The 26,420-nt window shown below is 38.0% G+C and overlaps 1 protein-coding gene across 2 annotated transcripts in view; it reads right to left on the bottom strand.

Moving 5' to 3' along the window:
* The window catches only part of TXNRD1 (thioredoxin reductase 1), a 61,020-nt gene that overhangs the window by 8,455 nt on the left and 26,145 nt on the right, over positions 1-26,420 (bottom strand). For both annotated transcript variants that reach the window (XM_059936799.1, XM_059936800.1), the window contains 9 exons: positions 24,026-24,168; positions 23,497-23,612; positions 21,686-21,911; positions 19,320-19,412; positions 18,659-18,735; positions 17,204-17,360; positions 10,623-10,730; positions 5,059-5,154; positions 1,641-1,775 (listed from right to left, as the gene is read on the bottom strand). In XM_059936799.1, the coding sequence (XP_059792782.1) occupies positions 1,641-1,775; positions 5,059-5,154; positions 10,623-10,730; positions 17,204-17,360; positions 18,659-18,735; positions 19,320-19,412; positions 21,686-21,911; positions 23,497-23,612; positions 24,026-24,168 (1,151 nt within the window). The remainder of the gene's footprint in view (positions 1-1,640; positions 1,776-5,058; positions 5,155-10,622; positions 10,731-17,203; positions 17,361-18,658; positions 18,736-19,319; positions 19,413-21,685; positions 21,912-23,496; positions 23,613-24,025; positions 24,169-26,420) is intronic.

Below are 26,420 nucleotides of genomic sequence, written 5' to 3'. Positions count from 1 at the left end.
AGGCGGCAGGAGGCAAGCACACGTCAGCCTTTTCAACCAGCCCACTGAAAACCGAATTCAGATTAAAAAATTAGACACTCGCATAACCAAGTTGGGAAGTTACGTCTTTATCCCTGTTGGAGATGACTGTTGTTATTTTTAAGTATCTTAGACTTTTAAATATACTCACTGTCGTGGGTTGAATTAAGTCTCCCAGAAAGATGTTCAAGTCCTAAGCCCTGGTACTGTGCACATGACCTTATTTGGAAACAGGGTCTTTGCAGATGTAACCAAGTTAAAATGAAATCATGCTGGATCTGCGTGGGCCCTAATCCAGTGACTAATTATCCTTACAATAGGAGGGAAGTTTGGCCTAGATACACAGGAGATAAGATCACTTGAAAAGCGGAGGCAGAGACGGGAGTGATGCATCTACAAGCCAAGAAATGTCAAGGCTTGTCGGCAACCCCAGAAGCTGAAGCGGCAAAGAAGGCATCCTCTCTAGAGCGCCTTTGAAGGGAGCACAGCCCTGCTGACACCCTCATTTCAGACTCTAGCCTCCAAAACTCTGAGAGAATAGATTTCTGTTGTCTTCAAATGCCAGTTTGTGGTGGTTTGTTACATCAGCCCCAGGAAACTAACACACTAAGTGTTCTTGAAAAAAAAAAAAAAATTAAGTTAATTGGCTCCTTCCCTAGACAGTCTCAGTCATTACACTGAATAAAAGACATACTGCCTGTTCTTTAAGAGCTTTTAAAATCTATTCTCTTTTCAATTTTTATTTATAATTTTTGAAATTTAGTTTTCCTTCACAAGAACAACAGTTTTCAAAAAAAAGAAAAAAAAAAACCACACAGAACAGAAACACAGAACAAAACAACACACACACAAAGTTTTCTATGAATAATACCACTAAACAGGTGCATATTAATACAGAGGAAGACACTATCCCTACTCAGGGAAAAGGCAAAGAAAAAGGAAATGAGAACATTTTTCCAGGCTGCAATTCTCAGCTCCGTACCTAAGCCTCTTTATGAGATAACCTCTCCCCACCTCCAAGTTCTCCAGCTAGACGCTTTTTTGGTTTCCAGGCCCTACTTAGTGGTATCACAATATTCGACTCTTGGAATGAGCACTGACAGGCATGAAGAAACACTGACACCCAGAGGCCCACACTGGTCAATTTCCAGTTCTACTGCCATTTGCTTGATCTTTTACAAGCCTCACTTTCATTCTCATTCTTCGATGTCAAAAGCTCACAAGGTAGACATCATTTAGCCTCCAGGTAGCTCAGGGATAACTAGGATTGATGCTCTTTCTGGGTACGAACGGCATTATTAGCTGACTGCCATGAAAATAATTTAGGACACATGATAAATAAAAGATTTGAGGCACATCTCTAGAAAGCACTCTCACCATTTTTACCATTTAGCATGACGGTACTATCCGGTTACCAGGAATGAAAAACACATGAAAGAGAAAAAATCATTTCTAGAGACAAGGCTTCCTTTTGAGATATTCTCCATCACTAATAAGCTCTAAAGAGGTAAAAGTAGCTCGAGTACATTAGAAAGAACACTAGCTGCAGAGTCCTAGATCTGCCCCCTGTAAGCCAGGTGACGGTCACTTTGAAACAGAGCCTTTAAAACGTAGCGACCCACCTCTGCGCAGACGGGGTGGATTCCGATGGTGCCGTCCAGCTGGTCTTTGGTCAGCCCGCACTTGAGAGCTGCTGCGAAGCCCTGGGTAACTTCTCCAGCATTTGGACCCAGTATGTGGAAGCCCACAACACGTTCCTAAGGTACAAAAAAGTAATACAATTATGCGGCTTTCCCCCCGCTTAACAGACTGGAATATTTCCCCAGTCTAATCTAAAACCCCCATTCAGAAATGGCCAAGGCTTATACTAATGCTTGCTGCTAAAAGCTGTCTAGGCTGAAGATACTCCAACATGGGCCAATACAGAGTGTGTGGTGACATCAAGCAAGAAGGAAAAGACAGGAATCGGCCATGGATGATGATGAGGAAAAACAAGAAAAGCAAAAATGTGTGCAACCCCATAAGCACCAATATGTTCTGGAAAATGTTTTCAAAGGGCTGCTCCATTGTGCCCTCATCTCCTCTATCTGATTGTCTCAAAGCTCCAGATAAATGACCTGTGGTAGCTGAAACATTTAAGAGCAATCATTCAAATTAAAAAATCATTTACACTAAAGTTTTGGGGGTAGATAGCACAGACTTAAGATCCTTCCAATGTGAAAACATTTTTAAAAAAAATTTTTTATTGGAGTATAGTGGTTTACAACGTTATATTAGTTTCACGTGTACAGCAAAGTGAATCAGTTATGCATATACATATATGCACTTTTCTAGATTCTTTTCCCATATAGGCCATTACAGAGTATTGAGTAGAGTTCCCTGTGCTATACAGTAGGTCCTTATTAGTTATCTATTTTACATATAGTAGCGTGTATTACGTCAATCCCAATCTCCCAGTTTATCACCCCCCCCCCTTACCCCCTGGTAACCACAAGTTTGTTTTTTTCTACATCTGTGACTCTATTTCTGTTCTGTAAATAAGTTCATTTGTACCCTTTTTTTTAGCTTCCACATATAAGCAATATCATATGATATTTGTCAATCTCTATGAATGAAAGCAAGGAAAAAAAATATTTGGCAACTCTGGGAATTACTTTGGATAAATTCTAAATCCCAAACTCAGGCTACCTCTGCCAAGAGCAGGGAAGCAAGCCTGTTGCGTTCTACTGCACAGACTTTCCGAGCCAGCTCGGGGCTACTGCATCCAGTCCAGCACCCTCACAACAGACCAGGTAGCTCAGGCGGTGAGGTGCAGAGCCTTATCTAAGGTGCAGTGCTCCTGGAAACAAACAGGAAGGGCATTCTGTATGTGATACATTCCATGTTAGACTCTTACATTATTCATCCCGACAGTCAGGGGCTGTGTATATGGATAAATAAAGCACAAAATATACTAGGCTCTTAAAATATGCTAGATTTACATGTAATAATATGGATAAATCTCAAACTGAGATTCAAAAAAAAAAAAAAAAGTGCAGGCTTCTAGTTAGCTGAGGATACCACTCTTCTTTAAACCACATTGTATAACATTTATGGTAAGTAATAGGCAGCAAACATATAAAAATATGAACAGGTGAGAGAGTCCAACTTGAGGACTGTGCTGCCTCTGGAATAGGGAAGGAGTGAGGGGTAGAGGATCAAGAAAGAATATGAAAGACAGCACCGGCACCAGCTAGTGGTTAACAGCATGGATTCTACGTTGCCTGGGACTGAATTCCAGCTCTGCCATTAACTAGTAAGTACCCTGGCACAACTACTTAACTTCCACGCTTCAGTTTCCTTGTCTATGAATGCGGATAACAATAGCACATACCTCATAGGGTTATGTAAGGATTAAATAAGTTCATACATGTGGACCATTAAGTAGTCCCTGGCACATTTCAAGTGTTCAATTACATATAGGCTATTATAAACTGCCTCTGTGATGGTTTATCTCTGATAAGAGAAAAGCTCTGAAGCAAATACACCAAAATGTTAATATTCATTTGAGTCTGGATGGTAGGTACATTCCCCATCCCTTTCTGTAAATTTTAAATATTTCGTGTAAAAAAAGAGTAGCACACAAAAGGCATAAAAGCCTGGTAAGCAAGTATTATCTAAAACCAAGCACATTTAGGTGGTGTGAAGTGACCGACTCAAAATAAATAAAGCAAGCCCCAAGGATGGTCAAGTTCCAGAAGCAAGCTTTTGTATGAGACGGCTCATGACAAAAGAGCAATGACAAGTATTCGTCTCTTCTAATACTATCTTTTTTAATGAAAATAACTGACAACAATGTCATCCTATTTATCGCCTCAGTCATTTTAATTAAGGTGAGTTTACCGGTAATGAAAATTATTTTTCACATTATATAAAAAATTCCATTATTAAAAAATAATATGCCATTATATAAAAAATGCTATTATTTTTCACATTACATAAAAAAATGCCATTATATAAAAAATGACATGGCAGTTCAAAAAAAAAAAAGGACAAAACAACTGGATACAGTTAAAATTAAAGACTTGCTTGGTGTGAAAGAAACTTTTGAGGTTTCATTGATTGCCTTGTGCAAATGAAGTATCTCTTGCTAGACATGAGGCTGCCAATGAGAACGTCTGACATTTTCTCCTTTTCTCCTTTCTCTTCTACAGTAGCATGGTATCTAATGTATACTCATACAAATGAGTTTTTTAAAACTTATGTCTAAAAAGATAAAACTCTACATGAAATTGTTCTCTATGTCAACTCTGTATAGCTTGTTAGAGGTTATCCTAGTATGTCCATTTTTTAAATGCATCTATGATGATCTTTTTTGTAGAGGATCCAGGTTTTCCTAGAACCTTGGGTTCTACAAAAAGCTATCTGCAACTGTGCTACTGTGTACATTGGCAGTTTCTAAACAGGATATATCAGTTAATTATACTCAAATCCCAAGATAAGAAAATGAGTTTATTAGCCTTTTAACACATGGATTCTTTAGCACTGTTTATAGTTTTACTGGGGACACTTTTTTTAAAAGTAAGATCTCAGCTAAGTTAAAAATACCAATTCTCAAAAAGATTCAATCCACATAGGTGAGGGATATCAGGAGGTACAAACTTCCAGTTACAAAATAAATCAGTCACCAGTATGAAATGTACAGTGTGGGGAATATAGTCAGTAATTATGTAATATCTTTGAATGGTGATACATAGGATACAAACTTGGGTTATTACTGTTCTTTTTTGTTTTGTCATTATTTGTAGACAGTCGATGGCTTCATTGGTCCCCTCTAATAAACACAAGCAGTTCTCAAGTTGTCCCTCTGGTTCCTTCCTCCAGAAAGTTCTGACTGCCTGCCCACTACATCCACTGCAGAGGGGAGTCAAGCAGTGTCATCATGGGCCTCGCCCTGGGATAATGTCCCAACAGGAGACCTACAGGTTGAACACTAAAGGAATGCAATGTGTGTACCATGTGAAAAATTAGTAGAAAGGAGTAAATAAGATTAGCACTTACACTGTCTTTGATATTGCAGACTATTTTTGCATAACATTTGTTGTTATCTCTTGATGGAATCGTCCATTCCAATGGCCAAAAGTAACTATGGAAAACCTAAGAAGAGGGAAGCACAATTTAGACCCATCATCTTAATAAGTATGTCTGTCAAACATGAGTTGTGGTGTGAAGACGGTGGAGGCTCTTTAATGTTTAATTATTAGACTTTCATTAAACAATAAAATTCATGGAATACATAGGAACCTGGTCAGAAGGTAAATAACTTTAAACTCATAGTTGACAAGCCCTTTTGCTATAAGCTCATCCCTTAATTACATTTAATTACATTTCAACCTCATGTAACAACAACAAGAGCAAACAAATGAGAGAAAGAAGCCATGTAATTACTTGCTGTCTTGCATTAGGAAAAAAACAAAACAAAAAAACACCATCTAGCTACCTCATAGGAATGACAACTTTGGGCAAGAAACAAGTAAGGTGCCAGGAACAATTATAGCAATTATCTAGTTCTTACTTAATACCTCCAAAAACATTTTCTCCGCTGAAATTATTCACCAAAAGTACTGAAGGAGAGAAGGAAGGAGGGAGGGAAGATGGTAGATAGAAGGACAAACAGACATCCTTACTGATATTTCATAAACTTAAGTCTTGGATGACTAAAGGGATTTTTTCCTCCTCCAACTGCTAGCCTCAATTCAAAACATATATGGTTGGCAGGACCTTTTAAAAAGTACTGATTATGTAAACATTATATAACATTCTTTCATCTTGTAATATGATGTGATTTTTTTTTAAATGTGGGTTACAATACTGAATGTGTAGTACTGCAACAATTACACCCAGAAAAAATTGATTAAAGCAATTACCCCCAAAGGCTAACAACTGCTGCGTTGTAAACATAAGCCTATGAGTAACTGTTTCCTATTTCCCTTGCATTTCACAAGATTTCAACTCAAATGCATTGTTTTTATAATAAAAAAAAATGCAAATTCTAATAAAACGAATGCCAAAGATTATCTGTGAAGAAATACAGAATATATGTATTAAGAACCTTAAAATTTAAATACCTTCTGATAACAATCTATCCTCAGCAAAAAATCAGAGTAACAGACAATGAGTAGCAAAGAGATTCAAAATTCTATTTATAACAGTGAAAAACTGTAATCTAATAAAAGAAAGGCTTACCAAGTTACCGTACAGTACCCCTAAAAGGAAATATTGCACAAGTCATTTTTAAAAGCGGTGTTTTTAGAGGGAAATTGCTTGTGACTTAACATTAACTATAAAGTACGACAGAAAACTGCACATAACTTAATCATGCTTAAACTAAAATATATATACCTACACAAAATTATACACACGCACAATATATAACATATAAATACTTAGAAATTAGAATATGCAAAAATATTAATAGCAGTTACCTTTTCATGAATTTAAATTTCTGTTTTCATATTTTCCTAATTTTTCAAATTTCCTATGAGGATATACTATTTTTTACAATCAGAAATGAAGTGTGTTTTTGTTTTTTTTATATATAGTTTTAAATTTCACTTGATAACAATACTTTCATTCACTGTACAATCACTAATAGACACAATATCTAGAAATATTACAGACAGGCAAACAAGTGAAAATTTGATATTTTAGGCTGAAAATCAGAAAGAGGTTTGGCTGTCACATGTAGAAAGCTCCTATTTAATACAGTCAACTCATGTTTAGCATTCCTAATGGAAAAGATGAACATAACAAATTATATCATTTTATTATTTTTCAATCCAAAAACTAACTTTCCTAATTTTAGAATGCAACGTGTGATTTTATTAAAAAAAAAAAAAAATGATAAGAAGAAGGATTGCCTTCCAAAGCACGTTGGCTTTAGGATAATATTTTTTTTTTTTTGAATTTTTGAATTTTTTTTGTTTGTTTTTTTATACTTCAGGTTCTTATTAGTCATCAGTTTTATACACATCAGTGTATACATGTCAATCCCAATCGCCCAATTCAGCACACCACCATCCCCACCCCACCGCAGTTTTCTCCCCTTGGTGTCCATATGTCTGTTCTCTACATCTGTGTCTCAACTTCTGTCCTGCAAACCGGCTCATCTGTACCATTTTTCTAGGTTCCACATACATGCGTTAATATACGATATTTGTTTTTCTCTTTCTGACTTACTTCACTCTGTATGACAGTCTCTAGATCCATCCACGTCTCAACAAATGACTCAATTTTGTTCCTTTTTATGGCTGAGTAATATTCCATTGTATATATGTACCACCTCTTCTTTATCCATTTGTCTGTCGATGGGCATTTAGGTTGCTTCCATGACCTGGCTATTGTAAATAGCACAGCAATGAACATTGGGGTGCATGTGTCTTTTTGAATTATGGTTCTCTCTGGGTATACGCCCAGTAGTGGGATTGCTGGATCATATGGTAAATCTATTTTTAGTTTTTTAAGGAACCTCCATACTGTTCTCCATAGTGGCTGTATCAACTTACATTCCCACCAACAGTGCAAGAGGGTTCCCTTTTCTCCACACCCTCTCCAGCATTTGTTGTTTGTAGATTTTCTGATGATGCCCATTCTAACTGGTGTGAGGTGATACCTCACTGTAGTTTTGATTTGCATTTCTCTAATAATTAGTGATGTTGAGCATCTTTTCATGTGCTTCTTGGCCATCTGTATGTCTTCTTTGGAGAAATGTCTATTTAGGTCTTCTGCCCATTTTTGCATTGGGTTGTTTGTTTCTTTAATATTGAGCTGAATGAGCTGTTTATATATTTTGGAGATTAATCCTTTGTCTGTTGATTCGTTTGCAAATATTTTTTCCCATTCTGAGGGTTGTCTTTTCGTCTTGTTTATGGTTTCCTTTGCTGTGCAAAAGCTTTGAAGTTTCATTAGGTCCCATTTGTTTATTTTTGTTTTTATTTCCATTACTCTAGGAGGTGGATCAAAAAAGATCTTGCTGTGATTCATGTCAAAGAGTGTTCTTCCTATGTTTTCCTCTAAGAGTTTTATAGTGTCCGGTCTTACATTTAGGTCTCGAATCCATTTTGAGTTTATTTTTGTGTATGGTGTTAGGGAGTATTCTAATTTCATTCTTTTACATGTAGCTGTCCAGTTTTCCCAGCACCACTTATTGAAGAGACTGTCTTTTCTCCATTGTATATCTTTGCCTCCTTTGTCATAGATTAGTTGGACCATAGGTGCGTGGGTTTATCTCTGGGCTTTCCTATCTTGTTCCATTGATCTGTGTTTCTGTTTTTGTGCCAGTACCATATTGTCTTGATTCTTTGTAGTATAGTCTGAAGTCAGGGAGTCTGATTCCTCCAGCTCCGTTTTTTTTCCCTCAAGACTGCTTTGGCTATTTGGGGTCTTTTGTGTCTCCATACAAATTTTAAGATGATTTGTTCTAGTTCCGTAAAAAATGCCATTGGTAATTTGATAGGGATTGCATTGAATCTGTAGATTGCTTTGGGTAGTATAGTCATTTTCACAATATTAATTCTTCCAATCCAAGAACATGGTATATCTCTCCACTTGTTGGTATCATCTTTGTTTCATCAGTGTCTTACAGTTTTCTGCATACAGGTCTTTTGTCTCCCTAGGTAGGTTTATTCCTAGGTATTTTATTCTTTTTGTTGAGTGGTAAATGGGAGTGTTTCCTTAATTTCTCTTTCAGATTTTTCATCATTATTGTATAGGAATGCAAGAGATTTCTGTGCATTTTTTATCCTGCAACTTTACCAAATTCATTGATTAGCTCTAGTAGTTTTCTGGTGGCATCTTTAGGATTCCCTATGTATAATATCATGTCATCTGCAAACAGTGAGTTTTACTTCTTCTTTTCCAATTTGTATTCCTTTTATTTCTTTTTCTTCTCTGATTGCCATGGCTAGGACTTCCAAAACTATGTTGAATAATAGTGGTGAGAGTGGACATCCTTGTCTCATTCCTGATCTTAGAGGAAATGCTTCCAGTTTTTCACCATTGAGAATAATGTTTGCTGTGGGTTTGTCGTATATGGTCTTTATTATGTTGAGGTAGGTTCCCTCTATGCCCACTTTCTGGAGAGTTTTTATCATAAATGGGTGTTGAGTTTTGCCAAAAGCTTTTTCTGCATCTATTGAGATGATCATATGGTTTTTATTCTTCAATTTGTTAATACGGTGTATCACATTGATTGATTTGCGTATACTGAAGAATCCTTGCATCCCTGGGATATATCCCACTTGATTGTGGTGTATGATCCTTTTAATGTGTTGTTGGATACTGTTTGCTAGTGTTTTGTTGAGGATTTTTGCATCTATGTTCATTTTGCATCTATGTTTTTAATTTTTTTATACAGCAGGTTCTTTTTTTTTTTTTAATGAAAGCTTCTTTATTTATTTATTTATTTTTGGCTGTGTTGGGTGTTTGTTTCTGTGCGAGGGCTTTCTCTAGTTGCGGCGAGCGGGGGCCACTCTTCATCGCAGTGCGTGGGCCTCTCACTGTCGCGGCCTCTCTTGTTGCGGAGCACAAGCTCCAGACGCGCAGGCTCAGTAGTTGTGGCTCACAGGCCTAGTTGCTCCGCGGCATGTGGGATCTTCCCAGACCAGGGCTCGAACCCGTGTCCCCTGCATTGGCAGGCAGATTCTCAACCACTGCGCCATCAGGGAAGCCCTATACAGCAGGTGCTTATTAGTTATCCATTTAATACGTATTAGTGTAATATGTCAATCCCAATCTACCAATTCATCAAGAAAAGAAGTGTTAATAATGTGTTACTGATAGACTGATATTACCTGCTACTACTAAAGCATATAATAAAGAAAAGATTAAGAAATTTAAAATAGACTTTTATATTACAAAATTTACTCTGATTCACAAATCTGGTCTTTTAGAAGTTTTTACTGGAAACTTTTTTCCCAAGTGATTTAAAACAGCAGACCCTTTGTGCAGCATTATTTGTATATATAAAAGTAGTTATTTCGTGTGCATTTTCCTTGACTATATACAGGATAAAAGGTGACTGGCAAAGTTAGTATAAATTAGAGGGTAATGGTAGAAAAAAAAAGTTAGTAAGACAGTAGAAATGTAGGTACTTTTTAGTTTCCTTCCTTGTATTTTTAACCATATAAATAATAAAAAGAAACCAGTAAAAGTGGTTTTAAAAAGTAGAACTAAGTATTACTGGGTCAACTGATAAAACTGATAAATGGAAGGCAGGTCAGATAAAAGTATTGTATCAACATTACATTGTCTAAAAAACAGTAACCACTGTGTGGTTATACAGGAAAATGTCCTAGTTCATAGGAAATACACATTAAAGTATTCAGGGGTAAAGGGGCACTCAACTTACTCTCAAATGGTTCAGGAAAAAGAAATACACACAGATGCACAAAGACAGAGGAAGAGAACATGCAAAAAAGTATAAAACAAATGGGCAAAGTGTTAATAATACATGAATCTGGATAATGGGTATACAGAAATTCTTTGGGCTATTTTTCAATTTCTCGGTATGCTGAAAGTTATTTTAAATTTTGGGGGGAAAAGTAGTAGTAAAGAGTAGAACTTACCTCAATATTTTCTTCCCCGAATTTCTCCACAGCTTTCTCTTCAGAAAGACCACAAGCACCATATTCCAAAGGAGTGAAAATGGTCGTTGGAACATTTTCATAGTCACACTGTTTCAAAATGGAGGTAAAGAGTTATGACAGAAGGAATTATAACTCAAAAGAGCATATACTTCAAAAAGGTTCAAATTTAGGAGAGGAAAGCAGACTAATAAAAACCTACTATGCTGACAACCATTAACTGATGTGATAAAATTTCAGCAGAGGTTTAAAGTCTGTTAATACTAGTCATGAACAAACGATTTGCATGGCTTCTCCACCCATCTACCAACAGATATTACAAGGACATACTTTCTCTCCCTTAAATAAAGCAGCCAAAAACAACACCAGTGCACCCAGTGCTGAAAGTCTCCTATTATTAGTGGCAGAAGTTAACAGACTTTATTGGAAAATCAATCAGGCAATACAAATCAAGAGCCGTAAAAACATTTAATAATTTTTGGCCCAATAACACCACTTTTAGAAATCTATAATAATAATTTAATATATAGCAAAAGCCACATGCATTAATTGAGCAATGCCGCAGTTCTCATCAATAGTGGCAATATTGGAGTGGCTTTAAAATGCAAATAAGGAAGTGATTCTGTAGTACTTATTTTCCATGCAATCTTATGCAGCCATTAAAATGGTAATGAAGACCACAGCAACAAAAAAGTTCATGATTATGACAGTATTTCCAAAGCACATTTTAATAGGCATAGATGACGGAAGGGTTCTGAAGTCAAACAAGTTTGTAAAATGCTTTATTAAGCAAATAAACAGGTTTCTCAACTATCAGATTCCTCAGAGCCTTTGATATGTTGATGTGAATTGTGAAAAATGTAATTATATACGTGCCAAATATGTTTACCAATGTTATTTGGTAAAAACCTACCCAGTCACATTTGGACATAGAGGTCAAGCCTAAATTTAAGGTAAGCACTTAAAATATGAAAAATACAACTCTCCCTCTCTAACAGAGTAGGGTGAAATTTTTTAAATGTGCCTCCCTCTAGAAATAGCATATATAGTCTTTTTTCTCTCAACAGAGCACAAATCCTTGGAATTCCGATTCAAAAGTAAAGGCAGACATCCACTTACAGCCATAATGGACCAGGTTTACTTCCTGTTTTAAACAACTAAAAAACGGGACAAATATGAAATACTTTTTAAGACACTGGCTGGTAGGGTGTGCAGCACTGTGGTCCCTGTGAGAAGGGAAACAAATGAGGTGAGACCAGCGATTGCTCTATTCTCCTGCCCAGAGCAGTTTCCAGGGCTTGGTGCAAAGAGAGGGAACAGAGTGCAGGGTCTTTCTGAGTTATGGAGACAGAGATCCAAGTTCAGGGAAGCCAATGTGGCCCGAAGCTGCAGGGCAGAACACCAAAGTGGGTGGAGCTGCACAAAGAGAACTTAAGATCTGCAGAGAGGGCCTCCTGAGATTTGGGCTGAGTACTGATCTGTAAATGGATGCCAGAGGAAAGCACTCAAGGGTGAGGAAAGAACCACTGGAAATCAGTGAGCCCCCAAATGACCAGAGCTCTTACAGGACGGGAATCAGTTTCTGTTCCCACAGGCCAGAGTAGAGAAAGAGTTCGTAGTAAGACAAACGGGGCAGGGTCCTTGGAAGGGTAACAACTGAGTAGTGGAACTAAATTGGGCCTAAATGAAAGGCTGCTGTTGACAAACCCTAAAAAAGCTGAAAAGCAAGCTACACAAGGATAAAATTAATCCCTTGTAACATAACGGGCCACCAGAACAAAGTCCAACACTATATAAAGGAATTCAACAAAACCCAGCCCCCAACAGTGTAAAATGCACAAAGTGCGCATCCATCCAAAGTAACACGACATGCAAATGAGCAAGAACACACAAACTAATACCAAGAGGAAAATCAATCAAAAGAAACAGACATTGCAAAAGAGATAAGGGGATTAACAGAAGACATTAAAAGAGCTATTATAGGGACTTCCCTGGTGGCGCGGTGGTTGGGAGCCTGCCTGCCAATTCAGGGGACACGGGTTTGATCCCTGGTCCGGGAGGATCCCACATGCCATGGAGCAGCTGAGCCTGTGTGCCACAGCTACTGAGCCTGTGCTCTAGAGTCCGCGAGCCACGGCTACTGAGCGCGCGTGCAGGAATTACTGAAGCCCATGCACCTAGAGCCCGTGCTCCGCAACAACAGAAGCCACCGCAATGAGAAGCCCGCGCGCCGCAACGAAGAGCAGCCCCCGCTCGCTGCACTAGAGGGAGCCTGCGCACAGCGGCGGGGACCCAACACAGCCAAAGATAAATAAATAAATAAATAGTTTATAAAAAAAAAAAAAGGAGCTATATAAAATGTGTTCTGTAGACTCAAGAAACTAGAGAAAAACAGGAATCCGCTGAGGAGAGAAAAGGAAAATATATTTTAAATAAGTAAAACTCGTAGAGATGACAGAAACTGCTGGAAATGCAAACTACACAGAATGGGATTTATATCCCAAGACAGTGCAAAACAAAAGATCAGTGGACTTGAAGACATTGCAATAGGCTCTCTAAAAAAATAAAGCACAGAAACAGGGAGAAAAAACATGAACAGAGCATTAGAGACCCATTGAGGGAACCAACATTCATTAATGTGAGGCTGAGGGGGAAAGCAGAAAAATTAATTGAATGGCTAAAAAATTTCCAAATTTGATGAAAACTACAAACAGATAAACCCCAAATCTCTACATACCACCAGCAGAATGCCAAAACATGCAATGATCAAAATGCTAAAAAACAGTGATAAAAAGAAAATCTTAAGAGGAACAAAGATAAAAATGATGGCATATTCTTTTAGAATCTATGCAACCAGAAGACAATGGGCAAATATTTAAATAAACACTGTACATCTAGAATTCTATATTCAGCAAAAATATCTTCAAAAAAAATAAAGGCAAAATAAACTTAAAAAAAAAAAAAAGCCAAGGAATTCCCCTTGAGCAGACATGCACTAAACAATTGTTAAAGGAAGTTCTTCAGGCAGAAAACAGTGTATCAGACGGAAATCTGGATCCACATAAAAGACATTTTTTCTCCTTGGTCTAAAAACTCAGTTTCCAATTGGCTTAAATAGACTATTGTGGCCTAGCCTGAGAAATGTAATCCTTTTTTTTTTTTTAAAAGATGGATGGTTTTCTTTCTTTTTTTTTTTATTAATTTATTTATTTATGGCTGTGTTGGGTCTTCGTTTCTGTGTGAGGGCTTTCTCTGGTTGCGGCAAGTGGGAGCCAGGAGCCACTCTTCATCGCGGTGCGTGGGCCTCTCACTATTGCGGCCTCTCTTGTTGCGGAGCACAGGCTCCAGACGCGCAGACTCAGTAATTCTGGCTCATGGGCCCAGTTGCTCCGCAGCATGTGGGATCCTCCCAGAACAGGGCTCGAACCCGTGTCCCCTGCACTGGCAGGCAGATTCTCAACCACTGTGCCACCAGGGAAGCCCTAATCCTTCTTTTTAATACTTTATTTGGATAAAACACTTTGCAGTTTTCACAATAAACAACTTAATAAGCTTCTAGAACACAACCCATTCTCAAGTTGCAGATATGTGTACCGTGGTTTCTCTATAGTTTCCACATCAAATAGTTTTACGTTTACTGTAAAATTGAACTAATTTACAAAGCACCACTTTAAGTAATAATAAAGATGCTAACATTTGCTATTTGTGAAAATAAAAGTAATTCAAGTGTTTGAGAGCAATTCTAAAACGATCCAAGAGACAACTACTGGTCCTTGGAGATGACAGCTGGAGTGCCCATCACACTGGGTTCTGAAGCTGGTACATGTGCCTTATCATCTGGCTTTTTAAAGAGCTTAGTGGAATGTCCATCATCTACAGGCTGACTCAGCTTTATGATCTGTTCTGTTTTTGAAATGATAAAAACATTTTTTTTATTCCTTCATTTATGTATGTTCCCAAAATAACAGAATATTTAGTGGCAAATATTTTTAGCAGCTTTGAAAATGACTTTAATCATTGTTGTTAAAAAGACTCATTTAAATTTTTCCAATATATTTTCCACTTCATTTTTTTTTTAATTTATTTTTTATTTATTTTTATGGCTGTGTTGGGTCTTCATTTCTGTGTGAGGGCTTTCTCTAGTTGTGGCAAGCGGGGGCCACTCTTCATCACGGTGCGCGGGCCTCTCACTATCGCGGCCTCTCTTGTTGCGGAGCACAGGCTCCAGACGCGCAGGCTCAGCAATTGTGGCTCACGGGCCTAGTTGCTCCGCGGCATGTGGGATCTTCCCAGACCAGGGCTCAAACCCGTGTCCCCTGCATTGGCAGGCAGATTCTCAACCACTGCGCCACCAGGGAAGCCCTCCACTTCATTTTATTTAGTAGAAGCACCTCTGTACTTGGTGGTGGATTCTTTAAGTCTTGAGACATCTGCTCTATCCTCAGCACGCTTTATAATCCATACTTCCCAAATCTTCCTTATTTCTTAGATGATACATTTTCATCGTTAAGACAGCAGTACCTACAATCAGATGTAGACTGGATTTATGCCTTGGCTGCCTCCAAGCATTGTGACCTTGGACAATTACCTAATTTCCTGTAAGATGGCAGCATTTTCCACAGCTGCCCTAAGGTGGAACGAGGTATGTGTATACAGCAGTTGTTAGCACAGTGCCAAGCACGTCAAACATAGCCGCTCTCTGTCGCCTTTCCTCCCAACACTCTTACGAAGCAATGAATATGTTATCAATTTTGAGGGAAGGCACAAACATCCATGATTCAATTTGGGTTCTCTTAAAATCCCAGAACAGATTTAATTTAGGCAGGTGTTTATGTTAAGCTGAATTTTTCAACAGAGAGCTGCTCCTTTAAAAGGAAGGAAGGAAGGCAGATGTGGATCCTCTGACGTTCTCAGATATGTGGGAATGTTCTAATTAATGCATACTGGGCAAAATTAAAAGGATTAAAAAAAGAATTAAAAGGATTACGCAGTTCTTTAAAAACAAAACAAAAATGTGTAATTTCCCCAAATACAATTAACCTAGATATCTATTAGCATTTCAGCTTTGTTTACTATATTTGAAGGACAGACTGGTGAGATTTCAAACTCAGGGACTTAGCACCACCTGTTTACTTTCCTGTTCGGTAAAGCACTTGTCATATTAGTTAGACTAAAAACGGGGGGAAAAAAACGAACAACAAAAAAAGAGTCCTTTAATTTCAATTTCCATTAAATTCTGATGCTGATAAAAGCCTAAGGCACTTTAAGAAAGAATTTGCTCTACCTGGCCAATGCTAGAATACAGTACTATGCTCACACATAGAAGGATATGTCCAAAGTAAGTGGATTCACTAGGGTTTTTTTTTTTAAGGAATTTTGTGCTACAATAATTTTAAATTTATTTAGTACCAAATTTTTGTATATTTGCCCTCTGGTTATTACTGGTATAAAAAAATCTCTTTCCGTTTTAGGAAATCACAAAGACTCAAGGTCAAAAACAAATTAAATGCACCTCACATTTTATTTCTGAATACCCCTTTCTTGGTTCACCATTACTCAAAAACTCCAACAGTTAAAGAGGTAGTTAAGTTTATTTCAAATAGTGATATGAACCAACTACTATTCCCTGGATGATCAGACAACCTTGGATTAAAAACCCTTTTTTAACCTCAATCCTGTTATCCTCAAAACATATGTTACAATCCAAACCAACTCCAGGTACATTCAAAATGCTTGTCACAAATTCTACTAGCAGTATTCTTTGAAGTCTCAGTTGCTGTAACCAAACTAAATCAACCCATGATAATTTATGCACAAGGAAAATGGGTAGTGACTAAATTCTTTACAATCGATATTTCTAGAATCCTTTTAAAAAAATATTTAGGGAAGGAACGTTGGTAATGGGCAGGGGATATAAGGGAAACCTCTATACCTTCCTCTAAATTTTGCTGTGAACCTAAAACTGTTCTTTAAAAAGTCTTAAAAAACTAATTAGAGCATATTTATTCTTTTCTTGCCATCTAGTCCCATGAGACACACAACCAAGAGTTTCCATTTCCTGCAGTGACTTTTAAAATCACTTACACATTCAACACTCCAAGAGCAGAAGATCTGTTTTTAGAAAGGACAGGGGAATAAAGCCTGAATGTTGGTTTAAATAGCTCTGCACATTGACATTACTACCTAGATCCCCAAATCCTTTTGCAGCCTAGACAGGGGCCATAAAAAGATTTAGAAAATTATAACTCAAATTGGTAATAATGAAATTGATGTAAAATGCAACTATTAGGAGTATATGGAACATAATAGTGCTGAAACTTGATTAACCAGGCTCATTTTATTCTTAGTGTGATTCTAAGAGTGACAATTTCCACGATAAATCACAAAGGTACAGTGGTCTTAACAATGTCTTGTCTGGAATAGAGTTAATAAAGCACATCTAGGATGCCATCATCAAAATAACTAAATTATTCAAGACCTGGAAAACTTCACAACCACCCTACACAGAGCACCGGGAGGTACCATTACAACAGCATGTCCGTGGTGACAGCCCCAACACTCACCTTGACAGCGGAGCCCCCATACAGCCTCTGCACCAGCAACCTTCCTGCCTGGATTGCCACTGGGGTGAGCTCCAGCTTCCCCTCTAACACATCGCCAATGGCATAGATGTAAGGCACGCTGGTCTGCTCTTCATCTGTGACAGGTATTTTTCCAGTCCTGCAAATTCATTCAGTTAAAATCATCATCAATTACCACTATTAAGTAAGTAGATCAAAATCCCCTTTCTCCCAAAGAAGCCCAAAACTGTGGCTCTAACTGAGGGCAATGTTCTCATGTGTTACCAAAACAACAACAAAACTCAGAGGAACCAAAAGCTTAGAGATTCTAGCTATTCTGAAAATCAAAGGAATAAGAAAACTGTAAGAAACCCTGGAATGGGAAAAGTAGAACACAGTGGTTAAGAATGAATGAGGATTCTAAAGTGTGATAACCAGGTCTGTTAGTTATTACCTCTGTGATCTTGGGAGGGCTATTTAACATCTCTAAGCCTCATTTTCCCACCTATCAATGGGAATAATGATAATGGGAATAATTGTGAGAAGAAAAAGAATACCATCATTTACCTTAAGGAGTTGTGAGGACTGAATGAGAATGTGTATAAAACATTAAGCACAATAGTCCATGGACCCCAGTAAGTACAGAATAAATGTTAGCTGTTAACATTATACAAAATCTAAACCTTGGCCCCAGTTGGAAACAGGCGAGTAGGTTATTAAAATGGTGGAACACTTGGTCTGCTAAATCTTATCAGACCTCCTCAACTCCCTTGTCTATCCAACCCAAAGGGGAAAGAAAATAATAAAGCAAAAATGCTCACACTAAGATTAAGAAATCTCTTCTGTATAAATGTTATTCCTGGAAGGAGGTAGAGGGGGCACCCTGTATTTTCAATTTCCAAGGCAGCTAGCCTCTCAGAGCACTTGTTTTTACTTGGATATAAGAAGGGTGATACTGGGAAATACCCCATGCTACTCCTGTAAGCAGACAACAGAGTCTCAATTACCCAGTGCAGTGGTATAGTCCAAAGGGATTTTAACTTATAAAACATCAAAGTTTTCAGACTGGTAGCTGTCACTAGAAATGTAGCGACCACTCTAGTGATCCTAAAACTTGGTAGCTTTGAACATGGTTCAGATCTGCATATTCAATGAAGCTTTCAAAGCACATACCAGCAATTCACTGGGAAGCTGGATCTTTTTCTGTACACATATACATTAAAGAAACAAAATGCAAGCCAGTGTATCTCTCACTTAGATTTTGAAAAGGAAAAAAAAAAAAAAAGACAAACAGGAAATATCATGATTGGCACTGAAAGAAGAGTCTTCTAAGCTTAAAAAGGGAACGTTCCAACTATGGTTAAAAACTAACTTTAAAATCTAAAACTCCAGTATTAATCGATCTTATAAATAACTGAAATAGTACTTAACAAAACATAATAAAGATTTTTTTCTTACTGTTCATTTAACTTTACCCCCACGTTTTCTAAGCCAATTTCCCTTGTGCAAGCATCTCTTCCTATTGCCAGCAATACCTGAAAAATTATTAATATATAGTGACTGTTAATAGAAAGGCCTTGCATGAGTTATTTAATCATATTTTTTTGTTTATTAAGGCGATGTGATTCATTTTCTAGACCTGGAAAGACATATTCTATTAAGATAATAATGCAAGAGTTTAAACAAATCAAAATCATTTAAATTAAATCTTCTAAACATGATATAGTAAAAAGCCTTACCTATTTCTTGTTAAGAAAAAGGGAGTTAACAATTCCTTAATAAATCTAGCCAAGTATAGCGACAAAGACAGCATAGCCTATGACTGAAGTAAGTTATTTTTTTAAAGTGGTGGGCTGGGAAAATGAAAGAACATGGAGCAGAGAAATTCTAGCTCATTTTTAAATGTTGATACCTTTTAATAGCCATCTGATAAACAATATTTAAGTTATAGAGGAGAAAATTTGAATCCATCCCTGTACCAAAACAAATTATAATATCATAAGTAATAAAGCTGTCTTAGAATAGGAACAGAACCAAGGGTTTTGGAACTAGCAACCCAGCAAACATCCAGTGAGCACACTTATTTTCTAATGAAGTAGGACCGAGGTCCATTCCTTACCGTATTATACTCTCCTTCGATGGTTACGTCACTATCAGTGGACTTAGCTACCACCCTGAGTCGGCCTGGTGTCCCTGCTTCAATTTGTTCAACCTACAAAAGTGATAAAATTTTACTCCATGATAAAGACATGTATCAATATCAAGATGGCTAATTATGTCCTCTCCTTCTATCTGGTTAACCCAAACTTAAAACATGAAATTTGGCTTGTAAGGTCTTTTATGTCCCATCTCCCTCGCATTAACATCTTTAGGATGACATGTGGTTCTTTTATGTATTTCCTTCTTTCTCACTGCTTAATGTTTGCTAGAGGGGCTTTCCTTCAAATAGTTCTCAAATGGAATAAAATTCAGACAGAAAGCACAGGAAAGGAGAAAGCCAGAGAAAGTACACTACAATCTCTAAAATTAAACCAATGACTTACTGCTTCTGCCAGGCTCCTATCTTATGACTTACCCAGAACCATTAATCCCATGCTGCTCACATTCGTAGATTCTCTTTTGACTACATATGTTCAGGTTTGTCAACAAAGAATAGGCATGGAAATAGATCAATCACGATACAGATAAGAGCTAGAAAGCCCTAAAAAGCCCTAAAAATCATAGTGGGTGAGGAGGTATGTGGGCTTGTCATAACTAGGGGTTGTCTTCAGGTGAGGATGTAGGAATGGTGAGCAAGCCCTGCTACCTGTGCTCTGGCAAAAGAGTCTGAACATATTAACCTACTACACATAGATGTCAACAGCCAAATCATGGGTTTCTGTACAATACTTACTGAAGAGACCCATAAAATCAACTGCAATTTCTACCCTACCTTTAAAATACAATACACTCTGTATGGGAAAACTGTGAAGCGTCATTTTATTTTCAACATCAACAAATAGTAAAGATTCCCTTCTAATATGCCCTTCCTTTCTTACGTAGTTAAGCCCCTTTGAACATACTGGAAATGTCTTTCCGTTTAAATTAAAATATTCTAATTTTTGGAGAAGAGTTGAATTGGTCCATGGCTTAGATTTGCTTAAAAATATTAAAGGCTTCATCCCTCCCTCAAATTCCTTTCTGCCTCACTCACTTCTGTGTTCCAGTCAGGCCTTTCCTGTAACTAGCACATTTTCTGCCTTTAGAACAATTTCATTCCCCATGGCCTTTTTGCACATGCTATATTCTTGCCTAAAATGCATTCTCTCTCCCTCCTCTCCACAGAAGGCTTCGTCCACTGGGTCACTTTATAATACAGCCAGCATTCACCACCTGCCTACGGGGATCAGGGACACCCTGGTAACCCCAGCAAGATATTATGTACACAGACACAAGCTTATTTCACTAGGGATAGTCCACCACATTCTCAAAGGGCCTACAATGCCCAAAATGTTAAGATATTATAAAGGAAGATGCCACTTTTCTATCAGTATAGCATATACATACAGCTGTCGTTTTCTAATCATCGTCGTAATGCTAACGCAATCTTCATGAGAACTCTAAGATAGGTGCTATCAATTATCATCATTTTACAGAAGAAACTGAGGCCCAGAGAAGTTAAGTAATTCTCCCAGAGTCATAATAGCAAGAAACTGGGAGAACAGCATTTGAACCCAAGTCATTCTGATCCCCATGCTCATCAAGAGATAATCAGCATCAAGAGATTCATGGTCCCACAAAAAACCTAAGTTATTAACCCATGAAGCAATTTTTTAAATGACAGCTAAAATTCCTTAATTTTAACAAAACAGTCCCATCCTTACTTGCCCTAAAGGAAACTGTTACTTTGAGATATGCAAAGTGATCGATTTTGCCACTCTTATGTATCAAAACATTTGTGGTAATGTTAACAAGTCTCAAATATAACTTGGCATATTATTCAGCATTTTCAAAATAAGATTAAATGAGCAAAAAAGACCAGCCCACATAACAAAATTAGATAATCATTTCCAGGGAGGCCAGAATAATATAGTGCATCTGTGGACTATACTGTATACAAAGTAGAAATGTCTTTTGAAAGAAAAAAAAAAAAATCAGTCATCTTAAACTCTTATTTAAATAACTGGTATGTAGAAAGAAACAAGTATAATAGACCAAAGATAATAAAATAATGGAATGCATAAAGGAAAGCATTAAACAGAAGAGAACTAATAAAGGTGGTAAAGTTGAGAAGGGAAGGAAATTATTAATCTGCAAACAAGAACAAAGCTATTTAGGTGGTAGGAAGGTACCAGTTTATACACCTAAATCACACAAGTTGAGGAATTACAGCATTCCCAATGGTTTATAATGCTGAAAGGAGGCTTCTATCACTCACCCCAACTCTCTTCTCTTGCCTTTTAACATGAGTATAGAATCAACAAACATATAGGCAACCCCACTTACTTTTATTGGTACAAACTGTCTTATAAACTTGATACCATGTTCTTCCATATGTTCACCAATTTTGTTGGCCATGTCCTGGTCAAATCCTCTTAGGAGAATGGACCGTACCATAACAGTGACATCTAAACCAATGCCAGCAAGAAATCCAGCACATTCCAAAGCAACGTAGGATGCTCCAACCACCAGGGTCTTACCCGGGCAATAGGGTAAAGAGAACAGATCATCACTGAAAAAAAAAAATTTTTTTTAAAAAGGAAGAAAAGAAAGAAGAGAAAAATATTCATATGTGAATAATGACCATATCAAAGTAGACCTTTTTACTTTCCTAAGAACAAGACACTTTTAAGATTAAAAACATTCAATTAGCTACACACATAATATTTGAGACGTTTTTATAAGGTCTTAGACACTCTCCTGTCTTGCCACTCAGCTGCTCTGGGAGCAGCTCGAGCTACCGTGGCTGAGCACAGTAAACCATACAACTCTGACATTAGCCCAACTCCCAGTCAAACAGATTTATTCTGTACTATCCAGAATAATTCTCCACTTACATGTTTACAACCATACATTTGCAAACCCAAACTCCCACCCTCCTCCCACCACTCAGCTCTCCCTGAGGTGCAAACCCGGTGTTACTTCCCCTCACCTACAACACCAATTATCAAGGGGGAGAGAGAGGGACTTCCCTGCTGGTCCAGCGGTTAAGACTCCGCACTCCCAATGCAGGGGGCCCAGGTTCGATCCCTGGTCACGGAACTAGCTCCCGCATGCCGCATCTAAAAGATCCCACGTGCAGCAACTAAGACCCAGCACAGCCAAATAAATAAAAAGTATTAAAAAAAAAAAAAAAGAGTGGGGAGAGGGGCGGGGAAAAACTTTCAACATATGGGTTTTATAATATAAAAACGTAAAACCTGACAGAATCTTCTAGCAGAGTGAGGAAGATACAAGACATAAGAGATCATAAAAGCATTGTTGGGAGATGAGTTTTTTAAAATATGAGAAGGGAGCCCATCCAAGACAGCAATGACAAGAGTTGTCAGGTGAGCTGCCCCCGATGAGGCTCAAAGGATAAACTCCTATTACAAAAAAAAGAAAAAGAAAAAAAAAAGCCTGAAAACAAATAATTTATAACACCATCAGAAAACCAGAAACTCCTGGGCAAAAAGCATCCAAGAAGACATACTTAACAACAATGTCTTAATGACTTCATAATTCAAAACTCCTGAACAATAATGTCACCAGTATTATCACTTGATGGACAAAAATAAACCACACAGCAAAACCTTCTTGCTTGACTCACTGATTTCAGAAGGTCCCTCTACACTGACAATGCAACCATACAAATGGCAAAGAGTAAGGAAAAACTAGGATTTGAGAAACCTAAATGGCCTGCTATCCTCTAATTTTTTTAGTATCTACATAAAGGTAATATGTGATTCTAGTTTTGAAAAAACAAAAACAAACGTATCTATCAATTATTTTATAAAATGTGAATATCCATATGGTTTTATATAGTATACACGTATAACATATACTCAAATATAAATTTCAAATATAAATATTGTAAGCATGTATCTATATGTTAGCAACGATATTAACTCTTCGTGATAAGATGACCAATGTTTATAGTTCTGAATTTTTTAAATGTTCTCCGGTTTAAAATAGTTTTTCCTTTCTCTTTTTCCTAATTCCCTGTCCCTCTGGACAAAAATGTGGTGGAAAAACTAAGTTTCAGGAAAAGGATTAAATGGGTTTGAAGAAAAAAGAAAAAGCATAAATCCCCTTTTCTCCCTGCAATTTGTCCTTACCTGCTGATGCAGTATTCTTTGTCACCAGGGATACCCAAATAACGTGGCCTTTCACCAGTGGCAATGAGAAATCTCTCTGCAGAATAAATCTTCTCTTTGCCTTTGTTGTTTGTTGCCTACGAAGGAACCAATATATCGATTTTTAATAAATTATTATCCTTTAGAATTGTAAACGTTATAATTAAAAAGGCTGTTTTACCACATTGCCCAATTTGATCCTCATAAAAATTTGCTAATGCAGTAAGAAAGAGATACTAAGACTCTGAGTAGTTAAGGGATCGCTCAAAGTCCCAATGCTAGGAAGTGACAGAGGCAAGACTCAAATCCAGCTAATGTGTCCCCAGATCCAGATTACCCTTTACTACACCACAAGAGAAAGTCCCTAAGAAGTGACTGCAAAATCACCAAACTGGACGGTCTGGGTCACAGTGGCTATCACTTTTATTAGGATAATCACCTTCTCTTTTCCTCCCCCAACAAAAGCTTAAAAACACACCAAAAACAGCTACTTACGCTGTCACATGGTTACCTTAATCCTATGAGGCCCAACAAACTGGCCGTACGCGTTCTCGTAGGTGACCTTTTTCTCCCGCAGAGCCACACGGTAGCCCCAGTTCAGAGAGCCAATGTGATTCTGGATAGCTTCTGTCATTCTCTCCCAGTCATGTTTCACTGCACGGGAAGGTAAGACAAAATGTTTAGCTTTTCTGCTGCCACCTGGTAAATATCATTTCCCGGTAACTATTTAGTCTAAAAGGGCAAGTCCTTCATTTCAAGCACATAAACAACCTTTTCAACTTCAAATATTTTTCCCTTTTAGAAAACTACCATACAATTAAATAGTGCAGAATTCCTGGCAGTTCTTAAGACTAAAATAACCATACCCAAAGTTTTTTCTTCTTTATCTAGAAACGAATGGGAATTGTACCTTGGATTGCGAACACTGACTGCTGGGGTAACAAGGTACTTAGGTAAAGGCCTAAGATTCTGAATGTGTAACAATCTCTAAGAGATTCTGATGTGCCTCGGCACACGCCTATACTTATCTCTTAAAGATTCTAAGTACCCATTATATGTACTTCCCTACATTTCTAACCAAACTAAGTATTCTGTTCCACCTACTTCATTTTTCGTAAGAGTTGACAGTTTAAAGCTAACATCCACTACTTCTACATACCAATTTGAGTACTAGACCTTATATGAATGAATAACATTTTCATGACTCTGAGTTATAGCTCTCCAGAGCTGTTACTGATTGAGATTTAAGGGCCAGTGGCATTCACTATATGGAAATTATTACCGCACAAGTCAAAATTTGCTTGGAACGACCTTACTTTTCCCAACAAATACTAGACTTTTTCAGATTAGTATTCTTGTTACATGTCCTTCTCTTTAAGAGGGAAATAAACTGTTCAAATATACAACTTCCTGTAAGATCCACAAATGTTTTCTACAACCCATTAAACAAAGAGCCAAGAAAAGTGCTTGGCGGAGTCTGCTCCAATTTACTGACGCTCCGAATATGGAAGAGTTACAAGAAGCAAGTCCAGGAGGAAGGGACAGAAACTAACATTCACTGAGTGGCAGGTTATTTTAATCACACTGTTGAATTTAATCCTCACCACACAGTAGTACATAGCAGAGTCAGCACTAGTGCCCAAGTCTGTCTACGCTAACAACCTACACTTTAATGGGGCAAAGGAAGGATCTTAACCCTAGGTGCCCTGGGGAAAGAAGTCTCACTGAGAATACTGGTAAAAAGAGTATGTGTGGAACGATGGGGCTGGGAGGGATCACAGATCTTATAAGAGTGGTTAGAAAATAAAATGAGTGGTTCTTAGGTTTTCCTCCCAAAGACCCAGAGGAGTATGGCCTACAGACCACATATAGAACTTGCCCCTTTTGTGGGGACCATGGTGAGGAGAGGTAAACACAGAGCCATGTCAAAAGCTCTGAAAGTACCTGCCCCTACAACAGCTCCTAAAACTCTGGTCCTACAAAGGAGTTGCCACTGAAGCCACGAGGGCTTAAAGAACACCACTTGTGCACACTCCACCTGCTGTGAAGTCAGAAAGGCTTCAGTCTAAACCTTAGTGCTGCCAATTTCTCAGCTATGACATGGGCGTACTACTCCACCCCCTAGAGCTTCAGTCTCCTTGTCTGCCAAATGGAACAACGGGATCTCCCTCCAGGGACAGCAGGCTTACATATGTACTGGAATAAGATGGAATGGAGAATAAAGAGGAAAATGAGATGATCTGACTTTAATCACGACTGCTGTCCTGCAGGACCTCGATGAATCCATAAGGCTGGCAGGAGGCTGAGGTGGGTAGTGGGGAAAGATGGTAGCTTCCTTCCTGCTACAGCTATGGTCTTTATCTCCTCTTCCCATTTTCTTCCCGCTACTACCCCAACAATCACAAAACATCTGTTCCAACTTGCTCTCAGCACAACTGTGCAGCCCCCTAAGCTGGTCCACGGTCCTCCTCCTACCCTTGTCCCAAACCACCCAGGGTGTTCAGCCCACAGCAAATGTCCTCGCTTATGTTCCCCACATGCTCCCTGCTCTAGAGATGCCAGGGTATTTACTATTCTTCAAATATGTACCTCGTTCCTTCACTGTCTAAATGAACTGACCTTCCCCTCCTCTGCTGGCTGTCAAGGACACAACATCTAAAAAATCAGCTCCAGTCACCCCTTAAATCATTTACCGATCCCACCTCCGGGCTCCCAGGGTACTTAGTTGGTACATCAATGATAACAAAACCTGTGTACCTACAGATTTGTGTTATTTATCTCTGTATTTCCCCAGCACAGACTCAAGTACAAAGCGTGAGCACTCGATAGTAATATTATATAACTTCACTAGTAGGATTTCTAAAAAGTCTACTAAAAAATCTAATACATTAACGGAAGGGAGATTC

Source organism: Balaenoptera ricei, chromosome 10 (genome assembly GCF_028023285.1).
Source record: "Balaenoptera ricei isolate mBalRic1 chromosome 10, mBalRic1.hap2, whole genome shotgun sequence".
NCBI classification, from domain to species: Eukaryota; Metazoa; Chordata; class Mammalia; order Artiodactyla; family Balaenopteridae; genus Balaenoptera; species Balaenoptera ricei.
Note: the sequence above shows the minus strand (reverse complement) of the source record. Positions and strands in the feature narration are given on the sequence as shown.